The 19,351-nt window shown below is 37.2% G+C and overlaps 1 protein-coding gene across 1 annotated transcript in view; it reads right to left on the reverse strand.

The window, feature by feature from the left end:
• NRAP (nebulin related anchoring protein) overlaps positions 1-19,351 on the reverse strand; it is a 56,357-nt gene that overhangs the window by 3,251 nt on the left and 33,755 nt on the right. Inside the window, exons 25-39 of the mRNA XM_083844215.1 lie at positions 19,035-19,346; positions 17,861-17,965; positions 15,618-15,716; positions 13,740-13,844; positions 13,253-13,360; positions 12,339-12,452; positions 11,303-11,500; positions 9,331-9,435; positions 8,177-8,275; positions 7,284-7,388; positions 6,831-6,938; positions 4,876-5,187; positions 2,085-2,189; positions 1,311-1,409; positions 1,096-1,200 (exon numbers count right to left, since the gene is read on the reverse strand). Coding sequence (XP_083700341.1) covers positions 1,096-1,200; positions 1,311-1,409; positions 2,085-2,189; positions 4,876-5,187; positions 6,831-6,938; positions 7,284-7,388; positions 8,177-8,275; positions 9,331-9,435; positions 11,303-11,500; positions 12,339-12,452; positions 13,253-13,360; positions 13,740-13,844; positions 15,618-15,716; positions 17,861-17,965; positions 19,035-19,346 — 2,079 coding nt within the window. The remainder of the gene's footprint in view (positions 1-1,095; positions 1,201-1,310; positions 1,410-2,084; positions 2,190-4,875; positions 5,188-6,830; positions 6,939-7,283; positions 7,389-8,176; positions 8,276-9,330; positions 9,436-11,302; positions 11,501-12,338; positions 12,453-13,252; positions 13,361-13,739; positions 13,845-15,617; positions 15,717-17,860; positions 17,966-19,034; positions 19,347-19,351) is intronic.

Genomic DNA, 19,351 nt, shown 5'->3' on the forward strand with positions numbered 1-19,351 from the left:
CCATAATGATAAAATGTCTCATCTGAAAAATGCCACCAGGGTTTCCTTTTGTACTTGAATGTGGTTGTTTTTGATTTGATTTAATTTCTATTAGAAACTGTGATGCATCAGTCACATCAATATTGCATTGATATTGCCCTTATTCTCTCTTTTGATGCATCCACTTGCAGTGTCTTGGGTTTCATGGCATCATAATTTCAATGCCGGTTATTTCAAGCTTTTCTAATGATCCCTGTCTCTATTCCACAGCCACATGTGGCTTCATTAACTCATCTGGAATAACAGCCAGTTCTAACATATTTAATGCGACTTTGTGGATGTGAAATACATTTACATCCTGAAGAGAAAAATTTCTCTAGATTTGGTTCTTCCTCCCTTAGAAGCATTCTTACACCAGCCTCCAGTCTGTGCATCCTGTTACCCAGCCGTTGTACCTTAGCAGACACTTCTGGCTGTCCCTTTCTGATTTTATTGATTTTCTTTCTGTAAGACTTTGATTCATCTTTTCTGGGGTTTGTGACTGTATGAAAACCAGCACAAAATCCGCTTCACATTTCAAAAGATATTTTTATGTTTCACTGATGGATTTAGTGCTAGGTGGTGCTTAGTCCAAAGGTAAATTGAGATGCCAGAAGTCCTGCAAGAACCAGTAGGCAGCCTGGGTAGAACCAACACAGTCTTTCCTGTGTGCTTTGTTAATAGGTCTAGGGCTGACTTTTTGTTTGTGTGCAATCACCTCTTTGCCATGTTACTTTTTTCCTCTGTCACTTCAAAGAATGTAAATCCTATTTCTTTCTTTTACCTATAGAGGACCTAACACTAAACAAGGAACTCAAAGCCTTTTTCAAACTAAGGTGAATGTGACCCTGCAGCTAATGATGACAACTGTTTAATTACAGATTGGTATATTAGGGATAAATTGAGTGCCTCTGCCTGGGGTAAGCTGTCCACAAGCTATGGCTTTTTCAGTTCATGTCAGGCTCGAAGAACCCAGCTTCTACATATTCATGAAAGTTTTTCATTCTCAAGCAAATTTGTTTTCTTTAATGACCATTACCAAGTCAATTCCTCAAAGTAAAGGCCTCTATTACTTACATCACTGATGTGAAGTGCATTCTGGCGGGCTCGGATAAAGTCTGGATGATCAGGAGGCAGGGTATACTTGTGCCTGGCTTCAGAGTCTCCAGCCCTGTACAGCCTCTGAGGAGTCAAAAGTCATTGAGTTTAACTGATACTAGAACTGAGGTCAACTCTATAATGCATTATAGCACAACGGAAATTATGATCATTTATAGTAAAATAAAACTTACGTCACTGCACTGGAGGTAGCTATTTTTAGCATGAATCAAATCTGGAGAGTCAACTACAGAAGTGAACTTCAAACTTTCTGGCTTCTGACGGTACTTCGTCTGGAGGAGGCAACAAAAGCAAACAACAGAAAAAAACAGGATGTTTCTGTTAGACAGTGATATATCATGATTCTGTGTGTGTGATAACTGGGGCAAAACACAAATATCACCTTCCTGAAGCCATAGTAATAAAAACATACCGTTCTGCTTTAGTCTCAGTTGCTCTTTCAGCTAATGAAAAAGGACACCACTGTGTCATTGCTGTAACGTCCAGGCACCAAACTTTGTTGTTGTTTTGTAAGAAGGACTTTGCACTGGATATTCACATGCAAAATATTTTGAACACTACACTTTTGACAGCTCATAATTCTTCTCCATTAATACCTAATACTGAGCAGGCTAATGCCCCCTCAGTGTGACTATCAATGCTGTACCTTTCTATAACATTTCCATAAGCACCTGCTTAGAATTTCATAATAGAATTTACTGCATTTATTTATTGCTACATGTTTTGTTTATACTCTTGTGTTTCATTCAGAATGGAAAATATTCAGCAGGTGTCACACAGTGGACTTGCATCTCCCGTACTGCTTCTTGGTAACTTACACCTTGTATAAACAGGCTCCCACATCAAAAGGAAATGATAAGCTACATTCGTAAGTGTCATGTAACGAGGAGCCTTGATGGTAAACAATTCCTACAGATGTGCTATCCCATGAAAGATTTATCAGTTACCTCACTGATGAGCTCTCCAGCCTTCTTTACACTTTCTATCTGCGGAGATCTCAGAGCCATCCAACCAACTCCTTTCATGAAGTTCAAGTCTGATTTATAGCGATGCTGTTAAAAATGAAAATCGTTAGCTATCAGTTTTGTATCCACAGCTATTAAGGTTTTTTAAAAAATCTCCCTGATTCATATTAACATTTTGAGGTTTTTCATTTGCCATGCACATATCAGATCGTAAAGCCAAACTGTTTGCATTTGTTCATTCCACCAGGAATTAAATAATGTATCATATGCAAGTTACAAGGGAAGGCCCCACCAGTGAATTAGCATGACTCAAAGCAGTAAGTAATAACCTGTTTGTACTGGGCGTAAAAGAAACCCTTTTGAAATAATTTTCTGAGGTGAGTTCAAGTCAAGAATACTAATTATTTTATCTGGTGCAGGCTTCCTCATTAACCCCATTTCTAAGAAGAGACTTAAGATCCTTTACTCGCATTAAAGACTTCCTCTACCTCCTGATCCATAAAGTAAAATGAGACAGACCCAATAAAAAGTCAGAACCAGTAAAGTACTCTCAGTCCCAACAATTCTGACTTCTTCCATGATATTGGCACACTGTGTGACTAATCCAAACATCCATTTTTTCAGTATTTTTTTCTCCTATACACAAAAGGGGACAGCAACCAGGAAGCTCAAATGGGTGCTGTACCTTATCCTTACTAGACAGTGAGGGGATCGGACAAAACCACCTTGATCATTTCTCTGTGGTGTCTACAGGCAGGGAACCAAGTCCTGAGGTCCTTATTCATCTCCTACCTTGACCCTTGTTAGGCAAGCTCTAAACTACATGCTGTTAGGACTAAGTCCTTGGAAATTACACTTTCCTATAGTATAAACCACCATCACAGATCAGTAAACAGCAAAATATGCTGCCTACCTGGATCTAAATAACCTCTATGTCATCAGTTACCCATTACAGAAGAAGACAGGAGTGGCATTTGGAAAGGCAAAGAATTGCTTCTAAAAACAGCTTCCACACCATCCCGAGAATATCTCCAAAAAGCTGCATAGTGAATTTAGTTGCTTAGTCACTGCTCCCTGAGACAGCTAGCATACTTTGACAGCTAAGAGCTCTTTGTCTATTACCAGCAGTGCAGCTGTGAGGACTAGTCATCAGCCAGGAGGCAGCAACTGGTGGGCTCTACCGAGTAGTAAACCAGGAAGAAGAAAGTTTAATCAATCAAGTAGTGCTGATTTGCACAGCGGGGGGATAGGAGCAGTAAATTTGGAAAGGGAATAAGTAGACTGAGATTTCTGTGACTTCACAGAGAAAGTACCTATGGCATTGTTGGATGGCCTGAGCAGGTGTATTAGACTTTCCTCAGGGAATGGCTTAACATGTGATTATTTTATTAATTTTAAAAGCATCTGATTATATATGTATATGCGTACATTACATATATGTAACATTATAATTGTACACACAATACCAAGTGCTATGAAGGTTGTTAACTGAAAGGCAGTTGACAAAGTGTTTTCCCTAGTGAAAACACTCTCTAGTGTCTGTCGTACTGATCTGAAACTACAGCCAAAATTCTCTCACTCATTCCTAATCCTTATTTTTGCTGCCCTCCACTGGGATACCTCTGTTTCCCAGGGTAACACTTTTTTATTTTCATCTAGACAAATGAAAAAAAGACAATTTTATACCATAATAATAAAATCCAACTGGGATCCTTCAGTTGGATCATTTGCTCCTATTTGAAGAGAGAAGTTAAGGAGGGTTCTTTGAAGATGTCTTTTTCTGGCAACAAAGAGGATATTTATATACTCTATAATATATATAGTATTATATCTAGTATATTTGAGATACTAGATAGCAAGTGCACTGAGTAAGAAAGGTTACAAGCTCTACAGTGCTTTGATTGCCACACTGACTTTCATAGCTGGACTATCTGTAAATATCTGACCTTCAGATCTGACATCCCATCACTTTGTCTCTCAATAAAATCCTGAGTTCAGTGTGATCAGCTCTCTGAAAACCTATAAAGAGTTAGAACAACTTCCTGAACAACCTTTTGCACTTCCTTGTTGGATCATTCAGTCTCTTTTCTAACACAACAAAAACCCACCCAAATACAGCTTTGTGGTACAAAGCACCTAAGGAAAGATGACTCCAGAACCTAAAGCATTAAAATACAGCTACCTGCATCCATGCAGCCTTATACATGAACTCAATATTTACGTGTGTTTGAACGTAGCCAATAGCTTGCCCCTGAACAAAGGTAAACATGCTATGACGAAGTGACATTGGATGTTGCCCATTCTGAGATTCCATCGTTTCTGTCGAAGTTTGTCTGAACTTACATTTGTGAGATCAATTTCTGTGAACACATCTGGGGAACTGGTTGTTTGATATTCCCAGATCTGTCTGCAAAATGACCCTCTAGCACCATATCTCAAAGCAACCTCTGAGCATTTAATTTCCTGCACAAAGAATTCTGCACGTAGGGCAGTGGCTGTCAAACCTCTGCCTGGCTGTGATCCAAAATGTCAAGAGAGCTTTTTTACATCCCTCAGGTAAGTGACCACAATGATTTTCTGTCAGATTCATAACATGAGAACCTCTGATTCACATTTATTCCATATGCGCAATCAGATATCTTGCTGCTACACATACATAAGTTTACAATCCTCCTAAAACCACTGCCCAATGTCAGCATACAATTTGTTCCAGTCATTCAAAGCTTTGTTATTGCTAAGTTCAGTTTACTATCAACAGAAGGAAAGTCTTTACCTCACTCTGTAGCATGTGGGCTTTTTTGGCCCATTTCATCTTCATGTCTTCTGGGAGCGCTGTAAATTCATGGAGTCTCTTTCTGTAATCTTGATCACTTGCTAAGGCCTGGGCTTTCCTTGCATGGACAAGATTCACCATGTCCATGGGCAGATGGTACTGAGACCACACTCCTTGGGATCCTTTCTTATATTCCTGTTCACTCTGTAATTTGGCAGCATGCAAGCAATGCAGCAACCTGGTATCGTCCAGAACACTTCTGGCACCAATGTGCTTTCCTCTCTCCATCACAAAGTTGTATTTATACTGGTACTAAAAATAAAAAAGGGTAAAAGTGAAAACGTGCCAAACTTAGGCTGGCTGCTCTGGCTAAATAACTCAGGATAAAACATGGAAACATCTATGCTGACTGTAAAAACAGCCAGAGTATGCAGTGCTACAAAGTAATTTTTGAATCTCTCATTGCTCTCAAGTTTAAATATCACAGTAGTGGCAACATTTAAGTTAAGCACAATTCAATACATGCTTTGAATATCCTCTAAGCATTTGTCGTGTTTAACCTCAGATCATGGACTTTCATTATCTCTCATAGTTATGATCCCATCATTAGGAATGAGAATGTAAGAGAAACAAACAAAAGAAGAAAAAAATCTATACAGAGAAACATATGCACTTTGTAGCCTTCAGATTTGCAAATGCCACCCAGCTATTTTAAAGAGTAAATTCAGTCTTTCTGGATCAATAACTATGTTGAGAAACCTAAGATGGTGGCCTGAACACAAGAATAAGCACCAGCAACCCCTCATTCTCATCTTAGCTGGGACTATAACTCTCCCTATGATCTTGCATTTATCCTCTCTGTGAAATAGTGATGATGATGATAATGATTATTTATACAGCATCAACAGGGTGCTTGGAACTTTAAAGGGAAGGCCTGGGCCCTGAAGAGTTCATAATGTAGTTGAAATGGGATAATAACACTTATCTACCACACAAGAGAGTTGTGGGGATTAAATTACAGTAGCTAATGTTTATAAAGTGCTTCGAAGATGAAGGGCCAAATTCAGATCTGTTGTAAGTGGATGTAATTCTATTATGGATTTGTACCCTTTAGAGCAGATCTGAAGCTGTAACCAAAAGCACTCTGCAAAATATAGTTAAGTATACATTACAGCTAGATATAGCTGCTTCATAAAACAAATGCACATGAAATAGATTCATATTTTATCATATTAGAGATAAAATATGCAACTAAATGCTACACAAAAGAAATACTTTCTTTAATTAATTTTAGCTTAATTGTCAGTTTTTTCTTGTTAAATTTCCTGAGATGAACTTGGGCTTTCTGAGAAATGGATAACATCATGTCTGAGTATTTTCCAAACAACAACCTAAATGAGAGTATATTTTTAGGGGTAAGAAGATTTGTTCCCTCTGTTTTAGGCCGTAAAAAAACACACGTACAAGAGAATTCACTAATTTTCACTTCCTAACCAGACAGTCAGCTCCTGATTTACAGAGATTCAAAGAACACTTCTTCTGACTTCATTTCAATTCAGGAGCCCTAAGCACTTCCAAAAGTCAGTTCAAAGCAGGGTGGACAGAATTAGTGGGCACTTTATAATATGAGAAGCTAAAAGCCTGGAGAGGAGCAGAATCTCTCTGATTTATCTGTCTGCAAATACTTTAATTCACCAGCTATTTCCCACTGGAAGATGTTTAACTGAGCTTGGTTCCCGATTAGCAGTGATTCTTCCTCTTTTTTTTTTCTTCCCTTTTTTTTTTTTTTTTTTAAATTCACACAAAGAATCTCATTCATAAGTAATATATTCTGTCTCACACTTGTCTCACATGGTTATGGAGTTGCTTTAATTCAGTAAAATCTGCTTTAGACATTGTTTTACATGAAGTTAACAGAAATTAGGCAAGATGGAAGGTTGAATCATTCAACTCACATCACTGGCAATTTCTCTGGAGGCCCTCGCAGTCTGGAAAGGGAGTGCTTCCGTTGTCAGCTTGTAGCCTTGAGCACGTAGATTACGCCAAGATTCCCTGTATTTTGCCTAAAGTAGGAAAGGCACATTTAGATTGCTCTTTCACTTTTAAATGAACAAAGGAACAAACAAAGGAACCCTCTTTCATTTGTTATTCTGAGTTACAGTCTCATTCCTCATAATCAAAGGATTTTTTTTTAATTATCTTGAGGAAATCCTACTAACTTAGACAAAACAAGTCTTATTCTTTATGTAGATTTAATTTACAACTGTATGTATGCTAATGGAGATAAATATAATCAAATCAGGGAAAGCATAAATAGAACAGATCTAAAAAGTCCTCTACTTATCCATCTTTCTTGACATTGCACAACTCATCCTCCAACTCATATAAGAAATATAAAAACCTCTTACATCACTGAGATTGGCTGCATTTATTCTTGCTCGTGTAAACTCAGGCAGACCCAGCGTTGGTGTATAGTGATGCTGACTGTCCTCTCCTGCTGCTTTATAGAGACGCTAGAAAAGAGATCAAAAAAGACGATTGCAATTAATTTTCCCAGTGTTTCAATAATGTAATAGCAGTGCTTAAGTTGTTTATGATTATGACAATTGTAGTCAGCCACTGAAAAAACAGCTGAGAATATAACAGTGCTATTGTATGTTTTTGGTTTTTTTCTGGGCATAAAAGAAAAGCAAATTTAAAATCAATTTTTATGCATATATCATGAAGCCTACCCACTGTGCTGTTAGGCTTGAATTTGTATGTTCCCAGGAGGCCAAAAGTTGACCTAAGAACATTAAGGGCACCTTGAATGTGGGTTATTTAAAAGAGCTGGCATTTCAGTAAGACTCGTCATATTTTCTAGCTTGGATTTTTTTATCCTCGTGTTATTACAGACAATTCTGGTAATTTACCTGTGGGTTTTCTCTTGTTTTTTGAAAATTAGAAAAAAGATTCTTTTTCTGGAGGCCTCAAAAGTGGACTGCATTATGCAAATAAGCTCCCTCAAGAACACCCCCCAGAAATGATCTTTTGAGGCTTTGTTTCATGTAAAAACACCTGATAACAGGACATATGGGCACTATTCAAGCTTTTTAAAAAGAGACTGAATTGAAAAATGGGATTAAATGTTTGTCTGGAAATAATAAAATGTGATCTAACTGTGCAAAAGCAGAATTCAGTGATGCTTGCTTTCTTTTTGATGCATTTTCTTTCAAGAACAGGGTTGTCTCTTTCCCACTCCTCCATCCCTCTCTCTGCATTTTGAAAAGCATATTTTCTGATTCACGTTAGGAGAGCCTACCTCATTAGCAATCATATTGCTGAATTTTGCATGAAGGAGACCAGGAGAGTCTGTCACCGATGTGTACTTGAAGGAATGTGGCTGCTGACGATATTTACTCTGAGTTCATACACAAAGAAAAATGAACAGAATAACTAAATTGTCTTGTCAGATAAGGTACATTTTCCAACACTAGTACTTAAACACACTAGAAGTGTGTTTAAAACCCTGCCTTGCAAAGGATATGTTATCTATTAACCATTAGACTAATTTACCTTTTGCTTCTCTGAGTCATGAACTCAAGTCTCACAGGGGAAAAGTAAGGAATAAGGTGTGAAACAAACAAACAAACAAAGTGCTGCTATGTTGAATATAGTAATAAGGTTGTTTCACCCCTTGGTGCCATTAACCCTAGCTAGTGGAATTACAGTAAAGGTAAATCCAATCCTAAGAAAAGGTGCTGCATAAGCCAAATGATCTTTTTTTTGGTGGGAAAGATAAGGTTCCATCCAACCTGTGGTGTTATGTCAGAATTGTGAACAAAATAACTAAGACCACTGCAAGAAGGGATCCATTCACTAGAATGCAGCTATGAAGAACACTTATTTTTCCTAATTTCACATCTATCTGAACATGGGCTAAAACTCCATGATTTGAAACTAGTAGAGACTGTAAGAAGACAACAAAATAAAGGAGAGAAAAATCTAGTTAAAGCAGTGTTTAAAAAAATAGCACATGAAGGCAGCAAGTGAAAAACAATCTAAGACCGCAAAGCAGAAGTCAAGCTGAGGACAGTGTAATGTACTGGGCATTCTGCAGTCTAATTTTGGAGGAACAGTACAAGGTACTTAAGAGAGATAGTCACAACCTTATTTTTTAGTTGAAAAACAGAAAAGAAAAACCACAACATTTTAAAACTAAAATAAATCACATAAACTAATGACCTCCTAGGTCTGAAACATGGGAGAAAATATTTGTGAAAAGTTAGCAAAGCCTGCAAAACCTTGAATTCCATCAGGTTCGCCTATCTGCAGTTAGAACATGATTGGAGTGATCAAACGCAAGGGGAGGGAGCCTAGCATTATCCAGTGAGTCACTTTGCCAGCCCAGTTTAATGGAAAGACATCTGGCAAACTCTTGTTTGTAGGGGAGAAATCAAAAACCTCTTTTGTTACCTCACTGATGAGTTCAGAAGCTTTCTTCTTTCCTTCAATCTCTAAGGCCCCTGGAGTAATACATCCAACTCCTCGCATAAAGTTCATGTCAGACCGGTATAAATTCTAAGGAAAACCAAGCAGAAGTAATTTCAAGTTTGCATTTGAGATGCCCTATATTTATTCATCCAAAAATACACAATAAGGTTATTTAAATAAATCCACTAAAATTAGTGCCTACCACAGAGAGCTAAGATACTTTCCCCTAGGTTCTTGTGTTTCTGTGCATACAGCACCAGCAGATCTACTGTACAGATGCAAGATTCTAAAGAGTACTAAGTATCATGAACACTGAATGATATTTGGGTTCCTAACTTCCATTTGAAACCTTGAAAAAACTTTTCCCAGATATATAAATTTCATTTGCATATAGTATATAAATCAAATCTACAGGTATTCATTTATAAATTTACATAAAATAAAAGCAATTTAGAAAAGTGTATGAAATATTACAAAAAAAGCTAGTAAGTTCATAATAACTAGAATAGCAAACAAAATAAGGTTACTTTCAAACAATTCTGCATGGTTATGACATAAATAGGGAACACTACAGAAAAATACCACTGAGACAGCCTGCAGACTTTGTTAAAATATTTTCTGGACCACCAAACACAGCAGAGACTCATTGTAGATGCTACTTTTTCAACTGTTACCACTAGATTACAAGTAGATACTTTACAACAAATATTATTTCGTCTGATGATGAGTGATGATGAGAAGGAGGATTGTCTTATTTTCTGCTTCAAAAGAATTATAAAGACCAAACAAGTAGTAAAACACAGATTTGTCTACTTGATGGATATGTGGAAACTGCAAGCGCTTACTAAGTGAAGAACTAGCTTTACTTAGGAGTTTTTGTTCAGCCAAACACTTGTAATGGAAATGGACTATGCCTAGGAGAATAAAAACAGCTTTTCTTCTATCCTCTCACGCATATGCCTGCCCAGTGCTAAGCTCTGGACTCAAAACCACTGCAGTGCCGTGTATGGGAAATACCCTTTGGGAGTCTGTAGATTAGAGAGGACAACAGCAGATATCTCTCCTCACCTCTTGCCAGCTATTAGCCAGCTGATAAAAGAGGTAAATTCTGCACTCTGAGACATGTTGCTGCCTATCAGCATTTGATTCCCAAGTCAGAAGATAGGCATGGAGGGAAATCTGCTTCAGAATCTCTGATTACATCTGTTTTCACTCGAGTTAGGGCAGCACAACCGTAGCTGATGTTAACGGTTGTTTGAACGCAGTTGCCATCTTTAAGATTGTTGGCTGAAAATGTAGAACTTACGTACAGTGGCATTCTTGGGCCAGACTTGTTTTTAAGATACAGTCCTTCCTGAGGACTCCTGAGGCAACCTAATTTATTGAAAGCCCTTTACTTAGAGATTAGTGCATACTGACACTGCCTACCCTTGAATTTGTAATGCGTTATCTAGGTAATTCTACTCAAGATCATGTAGTGAGCTAAACTCGTCCTTATGAGAATTGCAGTGGTTATATCTTGGGCCACAGTGTACAGGTCTCTTACAAATCAGATCTTTAACAACAGGCATTTTTCTTGTGGAAGTGCACATTACTCCCACCCAGGTGCAAATCAACTCAAAATACCTATGGGTAAAGAGTCTTCATGGTTAGTAAGACCTTAAAAAGAGTAATTCGCCAACAGTGAATTACAACCAACATCCCCACTTGCAAACACTTCTCTGCCCCAACATCAAAGACTACCTTACTTTATCTTTTACCATGGTGTGATCACACACATTGTACAACTGCCCAACAAATAAATGTCTAATTCCTGAATGTAATCAAGGGAGGACAGTAATTGTTTATCCCTCAGTTGCCATGCAAATACATACCATCAGCTGCCATGATTTGGAACAGAACTATCTTGCACCAGACCCAACAGGGAAATATTGCGGGGATGTTTTGCAATTACCTCACTCTGTAGTTTATATGCATTCTTGGCACACTGCAATCTCAGATCATCAGTCAAAGAAGTGTACTGGTGTAGCAGCTGTCTGTATTCTTGTTCACTGACCAAAGACTGGGCTTTCCTGGCATGTACCAAGTTTATCATATCTAGTGGCAGATGGAAGTGAGCCTTTGCATCCTCAAAACCTTGCTTATATTTCACCTATAAAATTAAAAACAGATCACATTTATAAACACAGCATGGTAATCAGAATTCAAATTTTGATCAGCAGATGCATTATCCATCTTTCTTCAATTTTCCAGCATAAACTATTCTTTTTAAAAATGTTTTTCTTAATCTGTTTAACTATGCAGTGAAGAATCAACATGTGCAATTATAATACGTGGCACCCTACTTTTCATCAAAATAGGACTCATCTTTATTATATTTAATTAAGATGAGGTATAATTTATTTTCATTTTTATTAATTGGACACATTAAAGCTATAAATTATCAAACTGAGGAAAGAATTCTTAATTTACTGCATTTCTAGAATGCACAACAAAAAGGTGAAGCTACTGCCTGAAGATAAAACGCAAATGGCCACATGTGTATCAGAATTAGTAAAAATCCCTACTCAAAATATTTGTCATTATATACTAATTTGGCCAGCTTAATTTCAAAATATTAAATATTATTGGGGGGGGGGAGGGGAGGGTGTTTTTGAATTTTGTTTTCACTTCTTGTTCCAAGAAAAGAAAGCTGGAGAAATATTCAAGGATTTTTTTCATATGAAATTTCCTAATCGGATTATGCAAAAATCGAGAAACATCCAGATCTATTCACAATCAAACTGACAAACTAACCTCACAGATGACTGATTTATTCAGACAGTTGTTTTACCTATCTCAATCTACACATACCATCACACAAGAAAGAATCGCAGTGTAAGCCCACTGCAATCAAACAGTATAATAAGAAGCTAGTCCAAAGCTGTCCATGAGGAACTAGGCACTGTTAACAAATCAATTCCAAAACATCCACATCTTCTTGTACTTACATCACTCTGCAGCGATGATGCATGAACTGAATGAGCAATATGAATATCACCGTCCAGTCCACATGAACCAACCATCTGTCCTTTCATTTTCTCAAATGCCTCCTTATACTTGTGCTGAAAAAGAAATAGGAAAAAAATACGAATAGGACTGAAGAGAAGCAAGTATTAGAACTGTTAAAATCTGAATAAAATGGTTTTCTTATTACAGAAGGAGAGCTATGGACATTTAATTCTGGCTGTACTTAATATGATAACAAATTTGAATAAATCTTCAGTGGATGCTTGGGAGACTTCATCTACAGAAACATTTAAATATTTTATCCTATTTAGAGAAAGTCACACACATACAAAAATATATAAATAAACCCACAACAATGAACACTTAAAATAGTTTGGGTCAGTTACCTGCTATTACACAGGTGGTGAAAGACAAGAACCTGATGCAGGTGTTTAGAATCAACCTGATGAGCCTCTCTCCATTAGCTCTCTAGCAAATTCAGAAAAACTAGTCTCCTATGCTTGAAATTAAACTATATATCTCTACAACCTGCAAAGGACACCCAAGACAAACACTGAAGGGTAGAACATCCTGACTAAGCTCTGTTCTCCAAAGGTTGTTTATCTGACAGTGGCTGATATCTCCTGAACAATCCCTATCACTGTTAGTGACTGTAGCCAAGTCAATACATTAGGGAGGTTGGTCAGCTTTGCCTTAGCAAACCTTCCTTTGATGGTTAACTTGCTTGTGTCCACACCTCCAAAAGCACAATAACTAACTAGACTGAGGCCGGATGTCTCCCAGCTGTAGAGTTCACTGGACATGCTGTTTCCATCAAGAGTCACTCAGCAGAGCAGAAACACTCTGGAGTGACTGACATCTCCTACTGGACAATATCAGCAGTAAGTTCACCTACGTCGCTTATGATTTCACCCGAAGCCTTTGCGGCCTGGAAAGGAATAGCATCTAGTTTCATTTGATATCCACCGTCTTTCATCTTTCCCCAGGACTCCTTATAGCGAATCTAGGAAATATGGAACAGGACAGAAGCAGAGAGGCTGTTCAGAGGGTTGACACTGCAGCATTGTTGTTATCCTAGCAACGTTACCGGAGTAGTTCCATTCTATTGTAGCACAAACTGCTAACATAAATGAAAATATCAATACACACAACGTGAATAATCAGATCACATGTGTTCATTCTTATCTTTCTAACTTAAGAGAAGTTTATTAAGAAGTTTGGTAAAAAATTTGATTTCTGATTTTACTTCAGAAACACCTAGACCATAGATCATACACTGGTGAAAAGAAAAAAAATTAGTATGATTTCTGGTGTAGGATAAAGGGGAAAGCACTATCAACTTTTTCCATTTCCCTTTAAAGTATTAAAGGTAAGATTTATACCTCACTGATATTCATGGAATTTAATTTGGCCAGAAGGAGTTCAGGAAAATCTGTTGTTGGTGTATACTGATGCTTTACACTCTCTCCATGTTCCTTGTACAGTCTCTGCAAACAGAAAAGAGTTTCAGTAGCAAGTGTTGACTACCCATTCATCACCTAATTCAGACAAAAAATATTTTCAAATAGGTTTATGGCACGCAAAGACTACGGAAAAATTACAATAGCATTAAACACAGGCAACTATATCAGTCAAAAAGTATTCAAAAAAACTTCTAGTGTTTGACGCACCCATCAGCTAGAGTATGTGAGAAGTTAAGAGCATACAAACCAATTACTATGAAATTTCATTTATCTGAATATTAATTTGATAAGACTTCCAACATATGTGAATAAGGAAAGGGAGAATAAACAGTATTTATTACAGATATGCAGCCTTGAGAGGCCCACCAGCACTTCTGAAACTCCACAGGAATCTGGGGAGTTGAAGTTCCCCAAACACATCTTTCCAAATTTGTTCATTTTTAGTAGATGAATACTATGACAATTATCTGTGCAATTACTCCAATTTTATTTCCAGAGCTAGTTGCAAGGGGGTTGCTCAATAGACAATGGCAAGAAACAAAAAAACTCAGAAGGTGACTGATCCCATCCTAAATTGCCTATGTGGGCTACTCGTATCAATCTTTGGAGGAAGAATATAGAGTTGGCTCAGGACTTTCGGATGTCTACAGACAGATAAGAGGCATTCTATGAGGTTAACTGGAACTTCACCTACCATGGCTAATCAGATCACCTCCTTCAAATTATTTTTCTTTCCTCTCTTAGTTTATTCTTACATTAGCACTGTAGTTTTCAGCCCAGTACAGATAGCCACTTTTTTTGTGGCCTTTGGCCCATGTCTTGACCACCCAGCTTGCCTTTCCCAGGCATGATGGGTTTGAGACCCTCTAGATTAGAATGAACGTCTCACTGTTTCACCCTGCTGCCACTTTCTTTAGCAAGTAGACCCACTTGTAATGCAGCTCCATGAGAGGAAAATTAATGAGAACTCCACGTGTGAAGAAGTAGAGCAGCAGACTGATTTTGACTGCGGCTCAGTGGAACAAAATGACTTTTATTTATCCTGCCTGAGATGTAAGCCTTTTGGATCTTATTAATTAAACCAAAGGCATAGACACTATAAGTATTACAATAGCATGTGTTTTACACAAAGTCTTTCATCTTCTTCTTCACTTTAAAAATATCTATTTTCACAATGAAACATCCTCTCATGTTTGAAACTTGTCTTTTTTGAGTGACTTTTGCGTATTATTTACTTCAGTATTATCCCAGTTAAGTCTACAATGGTTTTAAATCGCTCTTCTATTAAAAATAAACATGTTTAAACACTAAACAGCCTCAATTCTTCCCTTTAAGGTTTCCCCTTCTGGATTTCTCTCTCAGGAGGATGACAGCTTGAAATAATTTATTTTTTCTTCCTTGTCATGCTGCCTCACATTTTCTTTCCAAAGAATATATGGAAATTGAAATTTGAAAGATCTGTTTGAAAAGGCGAAAGAACCCCATATATGTTCTTCCTCAGTGAATCTCAAAAGGCCAACAGCCTCTAAAGGTCAAAGGTCAGTTTTACTCTTAAATTTTACGGACTGAAAGCCATTTTTACACGAAATTCCCATTCACTTCAGTGGGATTGCTACGACTTCCCATTCCAAGTTAGAAACATGCTCTTTGTGAGATGCGCCACACCAGAACACAGAAGTTTCATGGTTCCCAAGGATAATCTCAGAGAAAGAAAGAGAGAGAAAGCCAGTGCTTCAATCAGGTCGTTCAAAGAGGATACCACTCTTATAATCATAATGTATATACATTATAACTTACATCCACAGCCTGGTTATAACTAATTCTAGCCTGGATCATCTCAGGAGTGTCTTTAATACTGGTAAACTTCAAAGCATATGGATGCTGACGGTACTTCTTCTGTTGAGCAGAAAAAAGATCAAAGCTGTGAATTTTGTGCTGCTCTTTCATGCTATTTGAAAGAGAAAAATCATAGGTTGCTGAAGATTAGAGTGAATTTGTGAACATAATTATTATTCCTCTTTCCTCATCTTTATGTCCTAGGTACTTTGAGATTAATATTTGTTTCGATTTAACGATAACCTTTTGCCAATTAATATTAAAGTATTTCTCCGTAAATATAAAGAAAATATTTCAAAATCAGGTTCTGCCTACTAAAATACTCCAGGACTCAGGATTTTAAAATTTTTTTCAGATGGTTTCAAATACAGTATGACTGATTTTTTTTTTATTTATTGTTCCTTTAAGTAAGAAATGGTATACAATTGCGGTGTGTTAATAATGGCAGCAGAAACTTACTGTTTCAAGACTCAGGTTTCCTCCTAACTTACATATAGCAAATATGTGCAGTCATTAACACTGTGTCTATTTGTTATGGTATGTGATATTAATTCAGCTGGTTTGGAAGGACCCATAGAAGCTTCTCAGAAAACTTGTTATATATGTACATAATTAAAATGAAGACTTTGATGGGAAACTGACACTTTTTCCACATTGTCCCGTTTCTAAAATCTTCCCTTCCTGCATGAGTTGTCCTATACCCATCATAACTCTTATTTCTTCTCCAAATAGCACATACTAAATTTTCCTGATGCCTGTGATGAACTCCCAAGTCAATAAACATATTCATGGCTCTTTTGGAAACTTTATATCTCAGTGTTCAAGTTTAAAGGCATATCATCCTCCTTTAATTTGAGCTATGATCTGCAGAAGCTTCAGACAACATCTTGATTCTTTGGAGACTCTAAACGACTATGTAAGACACATTAAATCTTTTAAGATATCACAAGCTTATAAGCAATGTTTTGGTTTCAGAGAGAAAATCCTCAATAATGAACAATCTTACTGAGTTTAAATGGGGACAAGAGTGGGGACAGTGTTCTGTTCAGTTGTAGAGACAAATATGAGTTGACCAGAACATCTCTACAAAAATTCTGAGAAATAATATTGCTTTTTAGCAGTAATACAAGTAATTCGTGGTTTGTATGTAAAAAGGGAGGAGGCTCATAGCCATCTAAAATTTAGTACTCACAAAAAAGACTGGCATAAACAACCTACCAGGTCAAATTTCTACATGGCTAACTTGCCACTACTGTACATCAAAATGGCATACTTATATAGATTTACAGTTATTATCCCAGCTGCCATTTCTGTACTAGCTTTTATGAAGCTACCTTGCTTTATACCAGCTGAGGATCTAGTTTGTTGTGTGTAAGAAAAAACATCCTTCTTCATTGTAGTTAATTGTATAGGAAGAAAAAAGTAGTGTTAGGAATAAGGCAAATGTGAAAGAATAACCATGACACTACACCAGTGGTTATACTGTTATTCTCATTGAGCAAATGGACAGATGATTCCTGTATCACCAGTGGTTATCTTAAAAAAAAAAAAAAAATCACAAAATTCAGTCTCCTAGTGCAGCAGATTTGGCCAATAGGACTCCTTCTGAAATAACAGAGACAGAATACGATGAACCTTTTAACCACTTCCACCAGTACCTCCTTTGAAGGCCTCATGTGACTGGCACAAATGTTTCTAGAGTTTGCCTTTGCTGTAAGTAGCATTGGCTACTGAGAGAAATAAGGATGAAAACTACTCAGACATATATATGTAGCTGCATACAGAGATATCTATGTGAATTTCAATAGCTAATGTGAATATATTTGGAAAAGGAGCAAGAAGGAATGTGTATCTGTTACAAAAGAAGGTTCTTGGTCCAATGACTGCATCTTTTCATCATCTCTCCTGTTTTGCTTCATTAAAAAGGTAGGCTAGTGGGTAGCAATTGAGCACTGTTTGATTGCCATTATTATTCATAATATCATTTGTCACCTACTTTGTTTTTGCAAAGGCTATATGGACTCCTACTGGTGTGTGTTTGGTATCTGGTTTCCCTCTAATTACCAGTCCTATCCCTGGTTTTGAGGGCTTTCATGTGGTATGCCTTTTTCTTTCCCCTTTGAGTGGAAATTATTTTAATTTTATACAGACATTTTGCACACATTATGCAGCAAATTCTGTTGCATGCTGTCATGAAATCTCACCTCACTAATGAGTTCTCCTGCCTTCTTAGCCTGCTCCACATTTAATGACCCAGTGGCTATCCATCCAGCTCCTTTCATCCAGTTCAAATCTGCTCTGTATCGGTTCTGACAAAGAAAAAAAATCATCTTATTGTTGGTGTTCATACACTTAAAATGGCATTAAAGGATTCAGAAATCTCAGGAACAACAGCCAAGTCAAATTAGTTCCTGCTTGTTTTTTATTTGCTATTGAGCAGTTGCAAGGAAAGCAAAATAAATTACAGAATGAGATAACAGTATCAGGACTCACCAGCACTTGTGCAATATACTTTGCAAGGCAATTTGTAGAAGTGGCCTACACCTTACTGTCATTTGTAATTTTTACTCTAATTTAGCTAAAAAAAACAGTTCCACTCTACATAGCATCTGATGTGCGCTGTTTATAAGATTATTAATCATTTGCAATGATATGAAAATGATAATTAGCATTTCCTAACCTCTAACATGTTGCTGTACTGGAGGGAAAGCATTTTGTCGTTTGTTTGTTTTCCATGTGTCTTTAAGGAGCAAGGGTACAGATGTGCTTCTGTTTCCTCACTAAATCTCTTCTGCCAACAGCCTACTAAATTCCAAAAGTTTATACAAGCTCAACAGATGGGTTTCTCAAAGAAGCCAGAAGCATTTCAGCACCTGCACCTCGACAAGACCTGTACACATATCCATCTTAGTTTTCTTTACAAGTTCTGAGTTAAAACCTCAGGATGGCAGACTGACTTAGATTAACCACACAGTGTCAGACAGTGTATCTGATGGTTACAGCTCAGTACATGGGCTCCATGTGGAATTTTATCAGCATTTTACATAAATTATTTAACCTCCCTATACATTAGGTAAAATAAATAAACAAATGTACATCATATGCAATTAGTAGGGTTTTATTAATATAGGCTCTGAAGAAGCCATGATCATAAATAGGATCATAATTCCTCTCAAAAACACTGAACACCTTAAATATGTCTCTTGAGCAAAGAAGTAGTTGCTAATTGATCTTTTAATATTAGCTATTTAATGGTTGAAAAACTAAGTGCATAAATATGTCATGGCATTAAAAAGCATAAACATTCAAAGAAACTCAGCCCTAAGTATCTGAAGGGGTTGCATGAAAGTGTTGAAATACAATAAGTTCTGGACTTACATCACTTTGCAATCCATAGGCCCACTTGGCCCACGCCACTTTCATGTCAGTAGGCAAGGCAGTGTAGTGATGGAGGGCTGTCTTATATCCTTTGTCTGTAGCCAAATTCTGAGCCTTTTTGGCATGGACAAGGTTAACCATATCCATAGAGACGTGGAACTTATTCTTCGTGTCCTCAAATGCCCTCTTGTACTCCAGATCACTCTGCAACTTTGACATTTGAAGGGAATGAGCCATTTTTGAATCTTCCTCTGCAGCTTTTACTCCAATCAGCTTACCCTTCATTTTCTCATAATCTTCCTTATATTTAATCTGTG

Source organism: Anser anser, assembly GCF_964211835.1.
Source record: "Anser anser genome assembly, chromosome: 7".
NCBI lineage: Eukaryota > Metazoa > Chordata > Aves > Anseriformes > Anatidae > Anser > Anser anser.